The sequence below is a fragment of the Accipiter gentilis genome, chromosome 9 (assembly GCF_929443795.1).
Source record: "Accipiter gentilis chromosome 9, bAccGen1.1, whole genome shotgun sequence".
Taxonomy (NCBI): domain Eukaryota; kingdom Metazoa; phylum Chordata; class Aves; order Accipitriformes; family Accipitridae; genus Astur; species Astur gentilis.
The window spans coordinates 2,686,378-2,705,625 of record NC_064888.1 but is presented as its reverse complement, the minus strand read 5'-3'; the positions used below and the strand labels follow the sequence as shown (position 1 = coordinate 2,705,625).

General features: G+C 37.6%; 1 protein-coding gene across 4 annotated transcripts in view; it reads left to right on the top strand.

Moving 5' to 3' along the window:
- CTNNA3 (catenin alpha 3) overlaps positions 1-19,248 on the top strand; it is a 502,927-nt gene that overhangs the window by 438,645 nt on the left and 45,034 nt on the right. For all 4 annotated transcript variants that reach the window (XM_049810858.1, XM_049810861.1, XM_049810860.1 and 1 more), the window contains 2 exons: positions 1,404-1,496; positions 9,327-9,508. In XM_049810858.1, coding sequence (XP_049666815.1) covers positions 1,404-1,496; positions 9,327-9,508 — 275 coding nt within the window. The remainder of the gene's footprint in view (positions 1-1,403; positions 1,497-9,326; positions 9,509-19,248) is intronic.

Genomic DNA, 19,248 nt, shown 5'->3' with positions numbered 1-19,248 from the left:
ATGTTGGTTAGTGGGAAGGAGGAAATAAACGTGAAGACCTGGATTGTATAGAAAATTGCTCTTGTCCTAAGTTAAACAATGTTTTTTGATGGAGTTGCTCCTGTATAGTTAAAGAAATTAGTTTCCAAAACCTCTGTTACCAAAACAGTTTCCTTTAATTGTGAATACATTACATATAATATACACAGTAAAAGTCATGGACCGGCCCAAATCACTCCTGTTTTGGAGTTTATGGGGAAAAGAAAAAGTAAAAAAAAACCCCAACAACAACAGAAAAAAAAAAACAACAAAAAAAACAACAACAAAAAAACAATGGAGAGGAAGAGAGAAGAAGAGAATTCAGAGAGCCTATTAAAAGAGGAGGCTAAAAATAGAATTTACATTTTTTCCCAACATATATAATAACTGGTTGAAGGATAATAGTCCAAGGGTTGTAAAAGGCTTATATGCTGAATAAAGTGTAAATACATTTACCTAATGCTGTTGGGACTAACTTTCCTTTGTTGAGAAGATGGCTTGATATCATTATTTGATACCTGTAAGAAATACTTCTTCTTATCTACCTGTAAGCAAAAACCAGACAGCCCTAAGAAGATATCACAACAGTAGAATATGATAGCAAATTATCATAATGCAAATGTGTATTTTCACGTAATAAACTGGTGTTGCTTAAATGGCAGTCGAGGTGACTCAAAGGAATAGACAGTAGCATATGAAACAATGCCATGTATACAAATAGCAAATTAGGGCCACTTAATTTTTCCTATAGTGCAGGAACTCGTGCTGCTTGATAGAATTGAGAAGTGATACAATCAAGACTGGGGAAGAGGTGTCCTTTCCCTCTCAGGGCACATAGCTGACTTGGAGCACTCTTTCATGTCAGTGTAGCAACAAAAATCAGCGCGATTCTGAAGCCTTTTACTCCCACTGACAAAATATTAAGCCATTTTGAGAGCCTGCTAGATCTACTGTGTCTAATGTGAAGATGGGAGGGTGGGCATATGAGTATTTCTGGACAGTGAAGAGAAGTAGTAGAAGAACTTGTAAAAAAGGTAGAAAAACCTTTCGGTTCTAAAATCCTAGGCATCCATTCTTATCACGTAAAGGTTTCTTGTAAGATACCTTTGCTAGCAGCAGCAACACAATATTTTAATACAGAATAACTTCCCTAAGTACCAACTTTAAAAGTCAGTGCTTTAATTAAAGCATGGCTATTCTGAACTGGTTGAAAGCTGTCTGACACAATTTGATTTTAGTTAGCATTTAGTAACCAGTGCAGTGCTAGAACAGGACTGGTTTTTATCAGACGTTATCTTAGACCAAATTATAATGTAAGTTCGACATTGATATCAAAGTGACTACCCATAAAAGATAATAACCCATTTCCACTTTTCTTTCCCCAGACACCTGAGGAGCTAGAAGATGTATCTGACCTTGAAGAAGACCATGATGCACGTAGTCGTACAAGTATTCAGACCGAAGGGAAAACGGACAGGGTATGTATTACACCAGTTTATTTCAAAAGCAGTTTGATGAGGGAGAAAAACACTATTGTGTTGCTGTTCCTATGAGACCACATAAAGTCACGCAGTGAATCATTAAAGTCTTGTTCAGCTCTTAATAGATTTCTGAACATGTGCAGAGGGCATAAAACTGATGTGTATGACCTGAAAGAGAAAAAGACAGTGTAATTAAGTTGTAAATACTTGGCGAACATGTAAATTAGACAGAAAAATTCTTATACTTACTGAATGAAATTCTAACAGGTTACAGTTTCATAAATGTGGCTTGGTCTAATAGAAGCTAGGTTAGTAAGGAATTTTTTGTATCTGGGTCTTACTGAAGCCTGCAAGGTGTATTAACCAAAAATAACCTCTACATATGAGAAAGTTCACATGCACAGAAGAGAAGGGGATGTATCTGGAATCTTAGCCACTGCAGTGCGTACGTTACAAACTTTTCCTGCTGTGTTGTGTGAACCTATTCTGTAGTTTATTGCCTAACTGGTGAATTAATGAGGAAGCATGAAAAACTTAATAGAACATTTGGCAATTTCTGTTTTTCTGGAAGTTATGAATCTAGTTTTCCTGTTGTATCATCATTTAACCTGAGGGCTTCACTACATTACTGATTTTTATTTATTGTTTATATTCAAACATTTTTAAGAGCCTGAAAACATTTTTGAGATAGCAAAAGGTTTCTTAGTTCAAAATTGATGTATTTAGCAAGCGTTAATCTTCTTTATATTTCCACTTTAAATAATGTTTCAGCAAAACTGTACTCTTTTCACAACTTTCTGAAGTGCAAAGATCCATGAGGCCAGAAACATCTATTTCATTACTTGTTTGCTCAATACCTAGAGCAATAACAGATCTCTCACACTTGATTGATTCTAGTATTATTCCCATAATGGAAATTATAAATGATAGAACTAGTTGGGAAAAAGCAAACATTTTCAATACAAAAAGAATTATGTCAAGAAAATGGCATTTTAATTCACATCTGTTTTTCAGCAAACACTTTTTATTTTATTCAACACAAAGTTTTTCTTTAAGACCCTAAATACTAACAAAAAAACACTAGCCAAAATGAATGCTGTTAAGTTGTGTTGCATATGTGCATATCAATTATATGTTAATTAACTGTCAGTTGAATCTTAAATCATTCTGAGAAAAATGCAACAACTATGTGAAAGATCACCTCATACAATCCTACTACTCAGTAAACGTAATTGGCAATTAAAATACACTAGCTGCCCTTTTCAATTTAAATTACTCTTTGTAAATATTAGCACATTTTCCTGATATTACAGGCTAAAATTTCTATTGTAGTTAAGAAGGGCAAGGTTTTCCTTCAAAATGTTATCCATATAAGATGTTATGAATTTGTTTGGAACAGGTACAGATGGTGTGCTTGCATATTTTCAAAAATATCCCATAATGAATGCACTTGCAAGTTTTCTCTCACTGGGAAAACAGAAAGATGTTTACTATCACAAGGTAGTAACAAAAGATCCACTAAAGCTTTAAAAGATCACATTTTCACACGTGGTCTTCCAATTCTCAGATAAACCAGGGTACTTCTTTAAAGGGAATGCTTTTTAAAAGAGAACCTTAAATAACATACTACCAGATGACTACACAAAGCAAGAGTAAATGCTGAAGACTGTTGCAGGTAGGGAGCTTGCTATCAAGAGTCAGAGGCAGAGGTTGTTGCTGTGAAGAGATATCCCTGGGATATGCTTTTCCTTGTACTACATGCACAATATATAATCTGCACTGTCAGTGAATTTGGTGGGGATGTGGAAGGCACCATTATTTATAGATGAACTATGGTTAATACATCTGAAAAAACAGTATTTTAACAGTATAGGATGTACATTTCTATTTTTTCTTCCGCTTCTCCTGAAAATAATACAAGTCCTGTAAATGTTCCTTTTGAGGGGATCTAGATAGCAGTAACTGCTCAAAGCCTGATGCTATACCTTTACTTGGGAACAATTTTCTTAGATTTCAGGATTATGCTATCAAGGCCATAAATGGCACATTATCCCCCAAATTAATAGAAAATTACAGATTTGACTAAATCAGATACATACCTTCTCAGCCTAAATCAACGTATTGACAGAAACGTTAACATAAATTTTTTTTAAACCAGTGTTTGAACAAATCTATTTGCTGCTGCAGCAAACATGAACAGTGATTTAAGGCCTCTCTGCTTGGATTGCTATTTGATATTGATATTTGAAGATTTATACACAGAACGTATTTAGCAATATGAAGAATCTGATAGGGAAGATAGATTTTAAGCTTTAGACAGGGATTGTCTCGTTTTGTGTTCTGCAGCAGCTTTATGTGCTATTGTGAGGCTTCTTCATGCAGTGGTTACACCAAGAATGACTGTGTTCCAGAAGTGGTATGGCAAGATTGCAGAGTAACCTTTTTTCCTCCTTGAATTCTTTCTCTTGGGCATTTCTGCTATAGTAATTCAATTTTATTTATATGTATCTGTCTCGATACTAGTTCTGCATAACAGCACTCTTGATTCCTCTTGCTTTGTCAAGTGTGTTGTATTTTCTCCTGTGTCACATCTCTCGCTGTTCCAACAGGGAACAGTGCTTATGAAAGTGCCTTTTCTCTTTCTCTTTTTATCACAACATATAAAGTACGTAAAACCAGATGTGATGTGCATATGCCACTTGTAACAAAGGCTACATCTTCAGTAGGAAATCTCATTTTCATTGTTTAGGAAATACTCATATATTAATAACTTCTTCAAAAATCTGTCTCTGTATATAGAGAGTATAGGTTAGTGGTGAGATAGCAGGACTGAGATTTTACCTCAGATTTATGTTCCTGGCTCTGCAAGTATATAGGTAATCTTGGAAGTGTTGAATTCATTTATCTTTCCCTCAGATAATTCCATATCTCTAAGATGAATATGATCAGTGCTTATGGCACTGTCCCACACGGTGAGATGCAGGTTAACTTGGGCAATGTGCTGTGAGATCTCTCAGTAATTAAATTAAACTGGATAGCAATACTAATTATTATTTGTAGGACTCTCTTACATCCCTGAAGAAGATCCTTCAGACCATTTATCCTTTAAGAGAGTGGTTTCTCTCTGTCTTTTAGCTCTCTCTTTCTCTCCTCTGTGTGCTCTTCAGCTGGTTAAATACACTTTGAATTTTGTGTCCAGAGTATTTATATTGCTAAATGCATTATCCCAGCTGTGGTCTCAGCAACAAGCACTAGTGTAAGGTTTACACTGTATTATTCTGTATGCATGCTTTAGAATGAGTTTTGTATGAGGTTTGTCTTTTTGACAAGAGTACGTTTTGATCAGCTACAAATCCTCACCCACAGAACCCCTGATAACTTGGTTTTGTCTCAGTTCTGTGTGCATATTGGTGATATTTCTTAGGTGTGAAACCATGTACTTGCCTCAGGTGAAGTACATCCTATTATTTTTTCAGAGCAGTTCTCAAGTTTCTCAAGATCACTTTGAATTGTAAACCAGGCCTCTTAGATGTCACACCAGGCCTCTTACACTGCAAATGTGTGATTTGTACTCTTGGTTCTATCATCCACACCATTAGTGAAAATACTGAATAATGCCAGAGTCAGGGCAGGTCCCTTCAGAATTTCGCCTGATGAATCCCTCTGGCTTGGCATGTGTTCTTGATAAGTATTCTATGAGCAGTTTTCTAACCAGTATGACATCCACCCAATGGCAATTGCATCTAGATCATATTTCCTTAAATTATTTGTGAGGACAACATGAGAACCAGTCACAAAACCGTAGTGAAGCCCAGATTTATGACATGTTGCTTCTTCATCTATGGGCCTATTATGCTGGGGAAAAAGATGATGAGATTAATGTGATACAACTGCCTCATCTAAGTCAGCCTTTCTAGTGAAGCCTGATGCAAAAATGACATTAAACAGTTTGTTCTGTTATCTCCTGATAGCTTTACCTCTTTATCCAATTACGTTGTATCTAAAAATATACAGGAACTGACTTGGCATTCCAAATGGGGTGTTCTCTGAACTTGTTCAAAGAATGCTGGACTTCAGCAGGCATGCTACAGTTCTTAAAACTGGGAGAAGACAACTGGTGACAGCAGGTAGTAATCTTAGAAGAAATTCAGCTTCTCCCAGCTGTCAGTATCACACACCCACACAGTTCATCTCAAGAAAACATGCTGTGTATTCACTTTGCCATGAATTGCTGAATATCCACCATTCTCTCTTTCACCTCTTTATCCAAACTTGAATAATTATTCACTCAGTAGAAAATGTACGTTTTGTAAAAGGTAGTGGACACATTTTACTCCTTTTAACAGAATCACTTTTGACTCTGTGCTGTATTCAAGAAGTGTACTTGCGTATTGGCATTAAAAACACATTGTATAATAGTCTTTGTAAGTGCCTATCTTATGTTCACCTTCCTGATAGAAGAGGCTCAGATGATGTGTGCATATTTTATGACAGTGATCTACAGGTTTGTTCAAGAAAAAACAATAAAAGGTCACAATTGGAACTGGTTTATAATAGTTTGAAAGATATTACTGTCCTTTGAGTGATTTGGAGGGATCTTGTTCGCTTCCACCAAATGTTCAGCTGACTCTGCAGCAGGGGAGCAAGAACATAAGTGAGATGGCTTCCTGTGGCTGCTGAGTCTGTGCTGGAATGAAAAGCTTAGCTCTCAACTAAGGCAAAGCAGGGACACGAATCAGGTTTTTTTGGATCTAGGCCATTATCTTCTAACTACAGTGTGTGAAGAGTATGCTATTTTGTATGCTTGCTTGTAAAAGCTCTGAAAAGTTCTTCATGTGCTCCATCAGGAGCGTGGGGTTTGTTTTCTTTGTAACCTACCAAATTGTAATAAAACAGAGTTTTCCTCTTTTCTTTTCTATAGTTACTTGACACACTGCAACCTACAAAGCAGCAAGTGTTAAATAATTTTCAAAGGGAGGTTCTTACCTTTAAAAAGGGTGTCTGGCTTGCCTCTGTCTCAGACAGAAGGAGTTTTCAGTAACACAAACAATTGCTTGAGCATATTTTGCTTCTTTCTGTTGCTTTTCTTTCCTTCCTGATTCCCTGTATGTGTTAAGAATTTTTGTAGCATGGATCTAGCCAGTAATTTTTTTTTTTTTTTTTTTTTTTTTTTGGGGGGGGGGGGGTGGTCAGGAGAGAAAAAATGCATGTCAATGCATGTCAGTGTCAGACTTGGAGAGAATAATCCTAAGTTTATATGAAAGTCAGTTCCTTTGAGTGGAGCCAGGGTCAAAGGTAGGAAAAAGGCCAGTTCTTTGGGTTGGGATCTCATTGGTGAATAATACACCAGTGAGAGAAGAGTCAAAATCTTCACCAAGTAGTTACTCCCTATGTGTCCTCTATTTTTATCATGTGTACAATTTGTTCTGACATTAAAATGTCAGTATCTGTGATAGCGAATTGACTGAAACTTGGAAGGGGCTGAAATGAAAAGAAACACCAATCTCACATGGTAAGTCAAGTTGCAAATGAGACAATGCAAATAACCCCAGTGTTGGGCGACTCCCAGCTATGAGGGATAAATAGTCTTCTGAAGAGTTAATTCAACAAAATTAAAGAAAAAATTACATACTGGGTTTTTTTAATAGAATAAAGAAAAATATCAAAAACATAACTTCTCACTTAGTTTTAAGTCTATTATCTGCTACTGCAGTAAAAAACATTTTGTCTTAGAAGTAATGAAAAAATCATTTTCTTCTGGTGGACAAAATAAGCCTGCACTCATGTAATAGTCATTCAATTTAGATCTTTATTTCACACTTACCATTATGTTGTCTGTTTTGATACAAAACCATATCTGCACTTAAAAGGCTGTGTATACAATTGTTTTATTTTGTTGCTGTAAATGGTTTTAAAGCAGTATGAGGAAAATGAAAGACAAGTCAAGGTCAGAATTGTAGTTTCCTTTGCCCCTTTGTTCCAGTGGATAATGTGTCTCATTCCACCTGAAACTCAGTAATTTTGGCACATAGCAGGATGCTGTATGTCACTGTTCCCTCATTAAAATGTCATCTTTCTTGTGCTTTCCAGATCTAGGCCTGTGTTCTTGAATGCAAAAAACCATAAGCATCCACCAATCAGCAAATACATATTAGATTATGAAAAAGGGGTACTTCAGTTCTCTTGACTTTGTAGCCCAACTCTTATTTTTGACTGTTTCATACCTTTCCCAGCAAGCTTATCCTGCAGCCATGAGGAAAATGTTTCTTGGTCTTTTCTGGTCTGTTTTAGGTTGTGGGTTTTTTTTTAACAGAACAGGAAAAGCATTTCTTAAAATAGTTACACTTTCTAATTCTGTGACTGCAGTTACAACGTGGTTACACTTTGGGAGACCCATAATTTCCAGTAATTCATATAAATGGGAAAATTAACCTTGTGACAGAGTGATTCCAGCACAAATAAAATCTGAAATGGCATGGCTTGAAAAACATACACACTACATATTAAACCACTTATCCATTATACTAATCATAAGTAATTCAGCCACTGCCTTGACTTTCTGTTCTATGGCTAGTATATAATGTTTTCTAAACAAGAATAAGTCACAAAATATTTATTGTTTAATTGCAGTATAATTGCAGTGTGTTAGTAGTTGCTGTATGTAACTGTGAGTTCCTCAAGGCCTGCAGTGCAAGGGCTGGACCACTTCACAGAGAAGGTCCTAGATAAAAACCGCTATGGCAGCAGAGCCGTCAAGACAAACAGGCCAAAAGGTCTCCTCACTTCCAGTGGTAGAAAGTGTTATGACGGGCCAGGACGGGCATATGGCCACAAAATATCTTGTCCCCTGTCTGCTTTCTGGCCTGTTTCTGACACAGGAAGTATATCTGACCCTTGTCTGGAGCAGGCTGATAATCTTGCTCATAAAGAATATGAAGTAAAACGTTTCTCTCACCATGCTGCATTTTCAGAGGTTGTTTCACTCTTTATATATTAAATACTTCACTAATGCTTAAATGTAGGAAGAACACATGCATAGAGTATTAGATCAAATCTTCCAATTCCATAGTCTGAACTTGCACGAAACACACCGCTTTTCTAGCTATACTCATCCTCTACTTGAAACAGGTTTAGCAGTTGGAAAGGTTGCAAACAGTCCGATCTGGAGCCGCAGCCAAATACAGGCCTGTGTCCTGCCTGAGCCCAGGTTGGATGTGGCTTTATTTGAATACTGGGAGTTTTCCTGTTGACATTCGAGATACTTTTTTGGTAACCTTATTCACATACTGATTTCTGACATGTTTATCTGTTTATTTATCTTTTTCAAAGACAGAAGATGCATATTTGAACAAAAAGGTCCTTAACAGTTTTAAAAATTATATTATAGAACCTTCGCAGGAGAGAGGGCAAGCATACCTGAAAGTTTTAGGACAATTAAACCGTTTCATTTATTCTTTCATACCTGAAAGAATATTGCATTTCATAACCTGCATATACTTAAAAACACTTAGGCTCCTTCATCCCTAAGAAGCTCTATCAGTCATATTTTATAAAGGCTCTTAGGAAGACTTTATTCTTCTTTATTTCACTATGTTAATATTAATGGTTTTGGGGACACCACTCTCCCCATTACTCTGATGTAATTTATTTGGCCCAATCCAATGATACCATACAGATTTTGAAATTCCAAAGTGCTCAGGCTGGAACAGTTGGCTCAGGCCACAGTGAGTTTAAACTATATATTTAATAATACCCAGTGATTTTGTTTAAAAAACAAGAAACACTCTGAGATAGATGTTTTGCTAATCAAATTATTTTATGTTTCAGGCCAAGATGACTCAACTGCCAGAGGCTGAAAAGGAAAAGATAGCTGAGCAAGTGGCTGACTTCAAAAAAGTCAAGAGTAAGCTTGATGCAGAGATTGAAATATGGGACGATACCAGCAATGACATCATTGTTTTGGCCAAGAGGATGTGTGTGATTATGATGGAGATGACTGACTTCACAAGGTAATTATGCAAAAAAGGGGCATGCAATATTTATAAATATTGGAGGCCATTGTTATATTGTTACAGCAGGAAATACTGGGTTTTTAATGTCAGATGACAGCATCTTTACAAAATTGAGTGGCTAAGCTAATGTAGTAAGCTTTACCACACTAGCTAGTAGTACTGAAATGTTGGAAAGGAAGTTTGAAGTTTTGAACCATACATGTCCTTAATTTTTTTTTCCTTTTACCTTTTTTATTCATTTGGTTGGTTGGAGGTTTTGCACGTTTTTTAGCGCTTTATTTCTGCTCTCAATGAAAGGGGGGAAAGTAACAAAATAATCTTGATTCTAAGTTGTAGTTCTGTCTCATCTATTGTTCTTTCTGCTTGTACCATACCATGCTGTCAAGCATAAAACATACTGTACAGACCATATGTACAGACACGTTCAGACTCATGCATATTTTATATCACATTAATTGCTGGCTGTTGATTTCATCAGAACTGTATCATGCTTCTATATGTAGTTTTAAAGAATGAAGTTCCCTATAGCATGGAGCTGCCAAAGCTGGTATTTTTCTCTGCTGCCAGTATATGTTCTATGATACTTATATATAGGAAACAATCTTAAGTTCAGGAGCTTTTTCTGCCATACACTGAATAAATGCTTAGTAAATTTCATCAGTTAATTGTGCCAAAGGGAGGTACTGGTGGGCTTTTTTTTTCCCCATCTGGTTGTTGCGAATGAGCAGTTTGAACCACTTAAAAGAATTCACCATCAAAGGTATCAGCAAAAATGATTTAATAGGAATTTATAAAAGCATGACCTCACAGAGTTCGATGGCAAGTGCCAAGGTTCGCTCTTAATACTCAAGTGCACAAAGGAAAATCAAGTTAGAATCAAACTAGAATACAGAGACTGAAAACACCGAAGTGTGGGGGATAAACATACAAAGAAAGATTGAGTTAGATTTGATTTTTCATGATTTGTACGAATATTGGGGATACAGAAAGGTAGGGGAGACCCTCCCATTGGGTCACGAGGTTCAGAGAAGACCCCCTTGCTTTCTAAACTCCTGTTGGAATTTAGGTGTGGTTGGATCTACTCCTAGTCCCAGGCTTGGTCAATGGCTTATGTCTAGGGGATTATGTGTGTAGCAGCGGTCTGAGGTTCATTTACAGTTTGAGGTAAATGACAAGATTTAGTAACACTTAATCACTGATTAACAATTACAAAGCAATTCAATAGAATATGCCTAGGTTAATTCACACATGTGCACACAAAGATAGATATATATAAAAACAGAGGTATACCTGTTAAAGAATTCCCCTCGACTCCAGTGAAATATTCATGTCAAATGTCTCGGCATTTCGCAACGGGCAAAGGGTTGAGCCTCAAGGAGTAAAGGGTATGAGCCCAGGTCCCACTGTCAGCTTTCAGCAGCCGTCCTCCGATTTTTGCAGTGAGTCATGATGAAGCAACAGGAGTCTCAGGTACAGTTCCAGGTGACGGGAGCCCTGGGTGCAGTTAGGGTGTGCCTAATGGCTCTGACTCACTGTACCATAGCCAGGATAAGAAAGTATTGAGCTGTCCCAACTCACTGTGTGAAAACACAGTGTTGGCTGGTCCTGCCATCGCAACGTGGCAGGGGGGAAAGGAGGGGGCTGCACCACCACACTGGTTACTAATAAAATAGTTGCTGATAGGTAGGTGAAGCCTTAAAACACAACCACTCTTGCAAGACGCTTCACATCTCATAAAATAAGTCCTTTCATGTAAGATACAAAGAAAAACCTAAGCCTCTTGGACAAATTCTTCAGGTGTGTAAATTAACAGAGATGCATAGAGCTGAACCAGCTAACAAAGCTGGGGTCTGGCTTAGGCCTGTTCTGGTGAAGACAGTTGCATTTTATCATGCTAGCACTTCCCATATTCACCTTTGTGTGAGAGAGATTTAAAGACTTGCATGTTGAACTCTGGAATCCTTTTATTCGTTTTAAGAGTATATGATTTATATTGAGACCTTTGAAAAAGAACATATTGTGCCATAAAGTCAGTCTTTACAATTAAAGTCACCTCCCTCACCAGAGTTGTTTAAATTGTTAGCTTTAGATTAATCAAGATTAACAAGGCCAGTTCATAGTCTTAGTTTTGCATCTGTGGCTGTCTGTTGAACACAGCATAATCTGCAGTTCCGAATCAAAGAGCAGCTCTTGTCCAGTGTTGCTGATATCCAGAGAGTCTACAGAGAACTCTGAAATTACTCAGGTCAAATAACTTGAAGGTAAAATTAAAATCTATTGGGAAGAGAGAGCAGAAATGCTAGCCTTTACTTCAGAGTATGGTAAGGAACTACATTATTGGAACATGGATTTTGATTATTCTCTCCCAAATTTTAGCAAATACATTACTCTCTTTACTTCATAGATACTTAGACTATAATTTGAGATATGCAGGTATATACAAGTATATACTGCTGTATTATGAGTTTGATGCTGAAGTTACTATTTTTCAAAGCTGTATTTTACAGAAACTGAACAGGTAGCTGATACACAGGCTTGGATACATGATTGATTTAGTGTCCTAAATGCACTCATTTTTCCTCTCTATGAGAAAATACTTTTTTTCCCAAGCTTTCTAACCATTTTCAAATTACATTATTGGTAAGAAACCTTGCAGGGTGTTTGAAATAACTGCTTATTTATGTGTTTATCTCAAATACAGATATGAATTGTCTTTTTAAACACGTGAAAAAGTGTGGACAAAATTAACCCAAAGACCTCATTGGGTTAGGGAAATAAACAAACACACACACACACACACACACGTGTGTGTGTATGTTTTCTCCTTAGGAAGCAACACTGCTATACAGTAGTCTTTATTCTCCACCAGTCTTTTGGAATGTACAACAGGCACAATTACCTCTAAAAGGAATGGAAGGGTAAAAGAAAGGGGATTTTGGTATGTATAAACATACATGTGTGCTTTCGTCCTTGTGTCCTGTCACATTACATTTTCCCAGTGCAAAAGTGTGAATATTCACTGATAGAAAATGTCTAAGTTTAAAAAGAAGTTAGAGCTTTTAATTTTATGGGAAAAATGTATTTAATCACATGGGTCAGTCACACATCAATGTTTTGTCCTTTTGCTATGTCTTCTGTAGAGGTGAATAGCAAGAAATTGCTTCATCTGCTCTAATAGTTTTCATAATATTCTGGTGAAAGTATTCTAATTTATCTGCTGATTGACTAAAAATGTACAAGAAAAATCCTGGGGTTGTGGTTTTTTTTTTTTTTCTTAGGGTTTATGTATAAATGGAGCAGGATTTTTTTTTTTTTTCCATTGCCACAGCAGATTTATAATTAGGAAGGTATGTACCAATAAACAGACACAAATCTTCTTTTGCTCATATAAAGGAATGTGTATCTAGTCAAAGTGATTAGGATCAGAACACTGGAATTTTTTATTCATACTGAGAAAGTAGCAAGAAAGGGTCAGTGGTTTAAGCAGAAAGGGAAGTCTGTCATGAACTTGAGAATAATTTTAGTGGACGGCCTTTCTGTTTGGGTCCTGCTTGCCAAAGACTGTTCCTTCATAGTAACAGAGAACTGCAGGGTGTCTTCACTGCAAGTTTTTCACAGCACTTCGCTGATAGGAAAGATACTTACCAGGTCCTCAGATGAGATTCGGACATGCGAGGCAGAGCTTGCTGCCATGTCTGAGGTGATTTTAAAGATATGCCAGGGAGAGACCAGCTCTGGTAACTGACTTCTGCTAGGCTGTTTCACAGCATGTCCTAATGGCATACAGTCCATGGATTCAGGATTCACAGCGCCTGGTTAAAGTCTCTGTGACAATCCCTTTCAGTTTTCTGTGGTATAAACAGTAAATGAGAATCACTGGGCTTCTACCCATTTTCTAGGGTTTGTCAGGATTCCAAATGGGGCCACATGAATGCTTTCTTGGGGGGGGGGGGGGGGGGGGGGAAGTGCAGCTCTTAGCAAACTGTTCAGAAAATGTCTCATATTTGCTCTTGATACTTGACATTTGTTTCTAAAATGGCATCAATATCGGAGTTAATATTAGGAAAATATTAAAAATGGCAAAACAAATTAACAAGATGTGGAAAAATAAAATCTAGCAAAGTCACCCCCCAAAAGCTGTCCCCCTTTATCCTTACAGTAAGCCTAGATATAATTCTGCTTATACCTCTGGTACTTCCAAGGACTGCAACTTAGCCTAAACTTTTCTCGCTGTAGTACTTGTGGTTAAGACCAAGTGCAGCTGCCCAATCTAGCAAGTCTCCTCACCTGATAAGAGCCACAGTCTTCAGCTTTGATTCTTCTGCTCTGCCTGGTCTTCTAGTCTTTGCTTGGAAAAGCAAGAGGGGGGATCTAGAAAGAAGATGGGAAGGCAAGATCGCAGTTCTGTAGTTACTGAGATTTGAAGAGACCATGGGGACAAAAAGGTGATGATGGAAGAGGAAAGAAGAGGGATACTATTCCTATTCAAGTTTATCCATGAAGCTCCTCACCATAACTCACTATTTGATTTACCTTTCCTGGTGTTCTTTTCCTTTTCGGAGTTACCCATGATACTCCTAGCTTCCCTTCAGCAGCCAGATACTTCTGAAATACTGTGGAGCTTTTTCATTGCACCCTAAAATCCACTGACTTGCCTTCTTCTGGTCCCTCCTAGCCCTCAGATTTCTATCAGTTCCATCCAGCTCCCAGCTCTCTTACTCAGTCTTCTCCCTGGTCACCAACCCAGTTTGTTTCCACCACAAAAGATAATGGTTCCTCTATTACTAAAACCCCTGAACTAAGTGCCATGACATCTACAGTTCTACTTCAGATACATAAAAAAATTTCCCCTTTCCCTCCCTTCATTGCTCAGAGAATTCATAGGTCAGCATTATTTCATGAAAAAGTCTAGGATGCTTTTGAGAGTCCATAGCTACTCAGTGTTTGCATTATAAGATGCAAGAAAACAAAAACCTTTTATTTTAATATTAAGTATTTCATCAAAAATCACCCAAAGATTGAAGGTTGTAAAAGTTTTGTCAACAGTGACGTTGTCAAGCTGAGTCATCATAAAGGAAAGAGTTATTTGGGACAAAATTACTTTGGGCAAAGTAGGTGAACCCTCCTTAGGGTTCTATCTTAAGAGCAACTTTTACTAGAGTTAATTATATAAAGATGTTCTTTAAGATAAATTTATTTCTAAAGCATGTATAATTTAGTTGCGTGTGCATATTTGCATGTGTTTTATCATACATTCTTTGATAAACAGAACCACCAGGATTTACTTGTTACAACATAGTAGATTAAGCAGATAAATTTCGCTGTTAAAATGAGCAGGAGAATTGCATTAGCTAGAGTAGCATAAATGCTGTTTAAGATTTTGCAGTACTTGAAGGATACTGACTGTCCAGCCAGAACTACATGTAGTAGCCTCAGGCAGTTGTTACCCTCAAGTAGAAACATGGTCTCTCAGATTTGTGATGAATTGTTGAGATGTGTCAAGTTAAATCATATCATGTAACACAGAATGAGCTGATAGTGCTCATTCTTCGTGAATGTCACGGAGCTTCTAAAATGTATACAAATTCAACTTTAACAAATAAGTGAGAATTTTGAGAGAAAAAAATCCTGTATCTGTCTTCCTGCCCATCTCAAAAGATTTTGACTGAGTCTGAATTTCATGCATGGTACTACTGTGTCTTTATTAATGGTATTTACATAGAATACGGTAGTTTATATGATACTCATGTGGATGCTCTTTTACCACTTTTACATTAAAAATAGTTTCAGCTGATTCCTAAAGACATACACCAGCAAATATTTAATAAGAAATGGCAATCACTACTCTGGAGGCCTCAATATAATTCTAAAAGGTGTAAGTTCTAAATATTCATCCTCTGATAGTAAAATTTCTCCAAAAAAATTTCCAAATACTAGTTATTTTATACAACCACGTATTTCAAAGTGAAAATCACCTTATGGAATGAAGCCTTAGAACCAAAAGAGAAACATTTCAAGAAAACAAAAACAAAAACCAACGAAAAAACAAACAAAACCCCCCAATTTAAACAGTTCGGGTCTGTTACTCAGAGTGTTACTCAAAGTACTTAGATATCCAATTTGTCTGCAAGCTGAGTGGATTTTTTCCCCATAGTATGCATAATTAACATCAATAGTACTGTTATTAAACAAACATATTAAATCATGGATGCATAGTCTGGTTTAGATGCTTTTGTTAGTAATTACAAAGTCAGGATTTGATTTACTTTTAGACTGTGACACAAACAGGTTCTAAATGGGTAAAGAGTATGCAGCTGAAGAGGAGGTTAGGGGAGAAGAGTAACAAATATAACATTAAGATGCTTGCTGTTTTGCAGGTTAACAAAGCATGATAAATACTCATAAACCAATACGGTGAACAGCTAATGACCAAAATAATAAGCATAACATTGCTTTCTCTCCTCTGCAACATTACTGTAACAAAATACAGCTAAACCATCTACAGCTACCTTCGGTAAACAATTTTTTTGCTATTGCTCACAACTGGACTAGAGATACTAAACGGAATAGATAAACTAAAGCTCCATGTCAGCATCAAAGTAGGAAGAGGGTAGGTAAATATGCTTACCTATATGCATTGGCTTTGTTTTGAATCCGCATTTTTGCAGCCTCCTGTTTCTTTTTGCATCATCTCTGTTGTTTGTTTAACCACAAGCTTTTTACACACTTCTGTTCTCACCTCTGCTGCATCAAACAAACCACCTGCCTTTACTGTCAAAACCCTTAAGCACACTTCTTTTCTCTCCTCTCTCACTCAGTACCGCTGCTGTCTCCAGTCAGCTTATAACATTCATAATACCCTATTCCTTTAACACCTACTAGGTTTCTTTTTTTAAATGGGTCCTTTCAGTGCTGTACTGTGGAAGCTCATTATTCTCCTTTACATCACAGAAACACTCCAGGTCGAGAAATGGATACTGGCAGACATGTTGGTTCGCTGGGGTCACTTGCTAACCAGCAGTCCAGTCTCATCTCACTGCGTCTCAGTTTGTTCCTACTGACTCATAGAAAAAGTGAGGTTAGAAGGGGCCTTTGGAGGACATCGAGTCCAGCCTCTTCAAAGCAGACTTAATTTCTACATCAGATGAACTTGCTCAGGGGCTTGTCCAGTAAAACTTTGAAAACTCCTAAGATTGGAGATTCCAGCACGTCCAACCTCTTTGGGCAACCTCTCAGTGTTTCACCATCCACAGTAAAGAGGTTTTCCATCTTCATTTAACAGGAATTTTTTAGCTGCAGTTTGTGTGCCATGCACCTTATGGTTTTTTACTGCATGTCTCTGAGGAAAAAGTCAGTGTCCTCTATACCCTCCCCTTCAGGTAGTGGAAGAATGCAGATTAGACCCCTCCTTTGCCGCCTTTTCTTGAGGCTGAAGCTTTGTTCCCTCAGCCTCTACTCTATACGTGATATGCTCCAGCCCTAAATCTCTGGACTCTCTTCAGATTGTCAGTGTCTCTGTAGCACTGAGGGCCCAGTATTAGGCAGAGGACCCAAGATGCAGCCTTGCAAGAGCCAAGTACAGGGCCGTCACTTTTCTCAGCCTCTTGGCTATGCTTTTAGTAGTGCAGCCCATAATGTGGTTTACCTTCACTGTGCAAGGGCACACTGCTGACTCATGCTAGGTCATTTTATGCAAAGTTAATACCTAACCAGTTAGTTCTGCCTCTGCACCGATACGTGGAGTTGGTCCGTTTCAGGTACAGGACGATGTGTTTTATTCTGTTGAACTTCGGAAGGTTTGTCAGCTCATTCTTTCAGCTTGCTGAGGTCCTCCTGAATGGCAGCCCAACGATTCAAGTATCAACCATTATCATCTGCAGACTTCTGAGGGCGTGTTCTGTCCCGTCATCCAAGTCATTGATGAAGGTGTTAAACAGCATTGGCCCCGCTATCAACCACTGAGGAACATGCTTGTAACAACTCATCAAACTTTGAACCACAGACCATTAACACTTGGATTAACACTTGTGAGACCAACAAGCCAGCCAGCATTTCACCCGCTTTGTAGTCCACCTATATAGTAGCCATGTCTCTTCAGTTTGTCTACAAGGATACTGTAGCAGACTCAAAGCCTTGAAGGTGATCAACAACCACTGCTGTCCCCACATCCACAGAACTAGCCATTTCATCACAAAAAGCAGTTGGTTTGGCAGACTCACAATTTGCCCTTTGCCCTTCCTAATCATATTCCTGTCCTCAGAATGCCTTCCATGAGGACTTGCTCCATAATTTTCCCCAGGACTGAGGTGAGGCCTTAGCCTGTAGGTCTGCAGGTCCTCCTTAACTTGTTGAAGATGAACTTGAAGACTAGCATGGAGCTGTCTGTTCCTTCTTGTATGTTAGTTTGGAAGTTCTTTGGCAGCAGGTGCCTAGCATGTACTCCAGTGGGTCCAGGACAATGTCAGGTTCATGGTAGTAATTACTATGATACCTGCTGAGTAGCTTCTGCTTTTTTTGAACATTAAATCACACAGTATTGTCACTGTTGCTTCCTGGTCTCTCAAGTTCATTGTAAAGTTTTAAGTTACAAATGTATTACTCAAAAGGTTCTAGAATACAGCAGGTCCTTAAGTTCCCCCCATGAATGCTATTAACTTTCAGATAGTTCAGTTAACATAATTTACCTAGCAGGTTTTGGGTATTAAACAGTTGCTTATGTCTTCTCTGAATCCTGGTCTTCAAGCTATTGCACTTCCAGTTTTGGAAAGAAAGAAGAATGCTTATCTGTGAGTTAAGTTACGATTCCAGAGTAAGCCTTTCATGGAAAGGATTGGTTTGGGGTAAGCTAGTTTCACAAAATTCACAGGAACTGTTCTACTACTGAATCACTGTTGGATCTGTGTGAGCTGATGTTTTCTCCCCTATATGGGGAGAAAGATAGACTTCTAAGTCCTTGAAATTTTTCACTGAGAGAACAGTCGTACTGGGAAAACGCAAGCTTTTCAGCAAAAGATGAGGACAGAAGGATGTTCTGTTACCATTTTCCTCTTCTTTCAGTGACATAACTACATTGTGGATATCTTTCTACACTATATGCATGTGTAATTATTTCAGTTTTCCTACGTGCCTCTTTCCTTGGAAGGGTGAGGCGTTCACAGTTTGGTCTTTTATTTAACAACTTTTTTTTTTAGAAGACACTTTCTTTGTGCAACTTTCATTTCTTTGGATCAAAACTGGAAGTGAACATAATGCTTTTTTATTATTGAACATAAGGGTTACACTTAAACTTTTGATAGAAAAATGGCAAAAAAAAAATTCTAGCTTGACATTTGACCTTCCTAATTTCAACTTTTATATTGCCAATGCTTGCAAACCTTTTTTTTTTTTTATTTTATTTTTTTTCCCCGCAAGAAAACCAGGTATTGATACAAGTAGCAGGGCTCAGAAATGGAGCCGTTTTCATGTAGACATGAAGTTCTTGTAAAAGAATGTTTTAATTGATTGGAAACAAAGTCACTTGGCAGCTGGAATAGAAAATAATTCTTAAATTTCATACCTAGGAGGCAGAAATTCAGATATATTCTATCACAGAGAGAATTCTACTAGTCATCTGGTTAACAGTCTATCTAAAACTCCTTGTCTTAAAAATTTTGGTGATGGTTTGCTTTTGTGACATTTTTAGTTGACTTACTGCTGGACTGTACAAAGCCATTGCTGAATCATTTGTTTCATGCTGT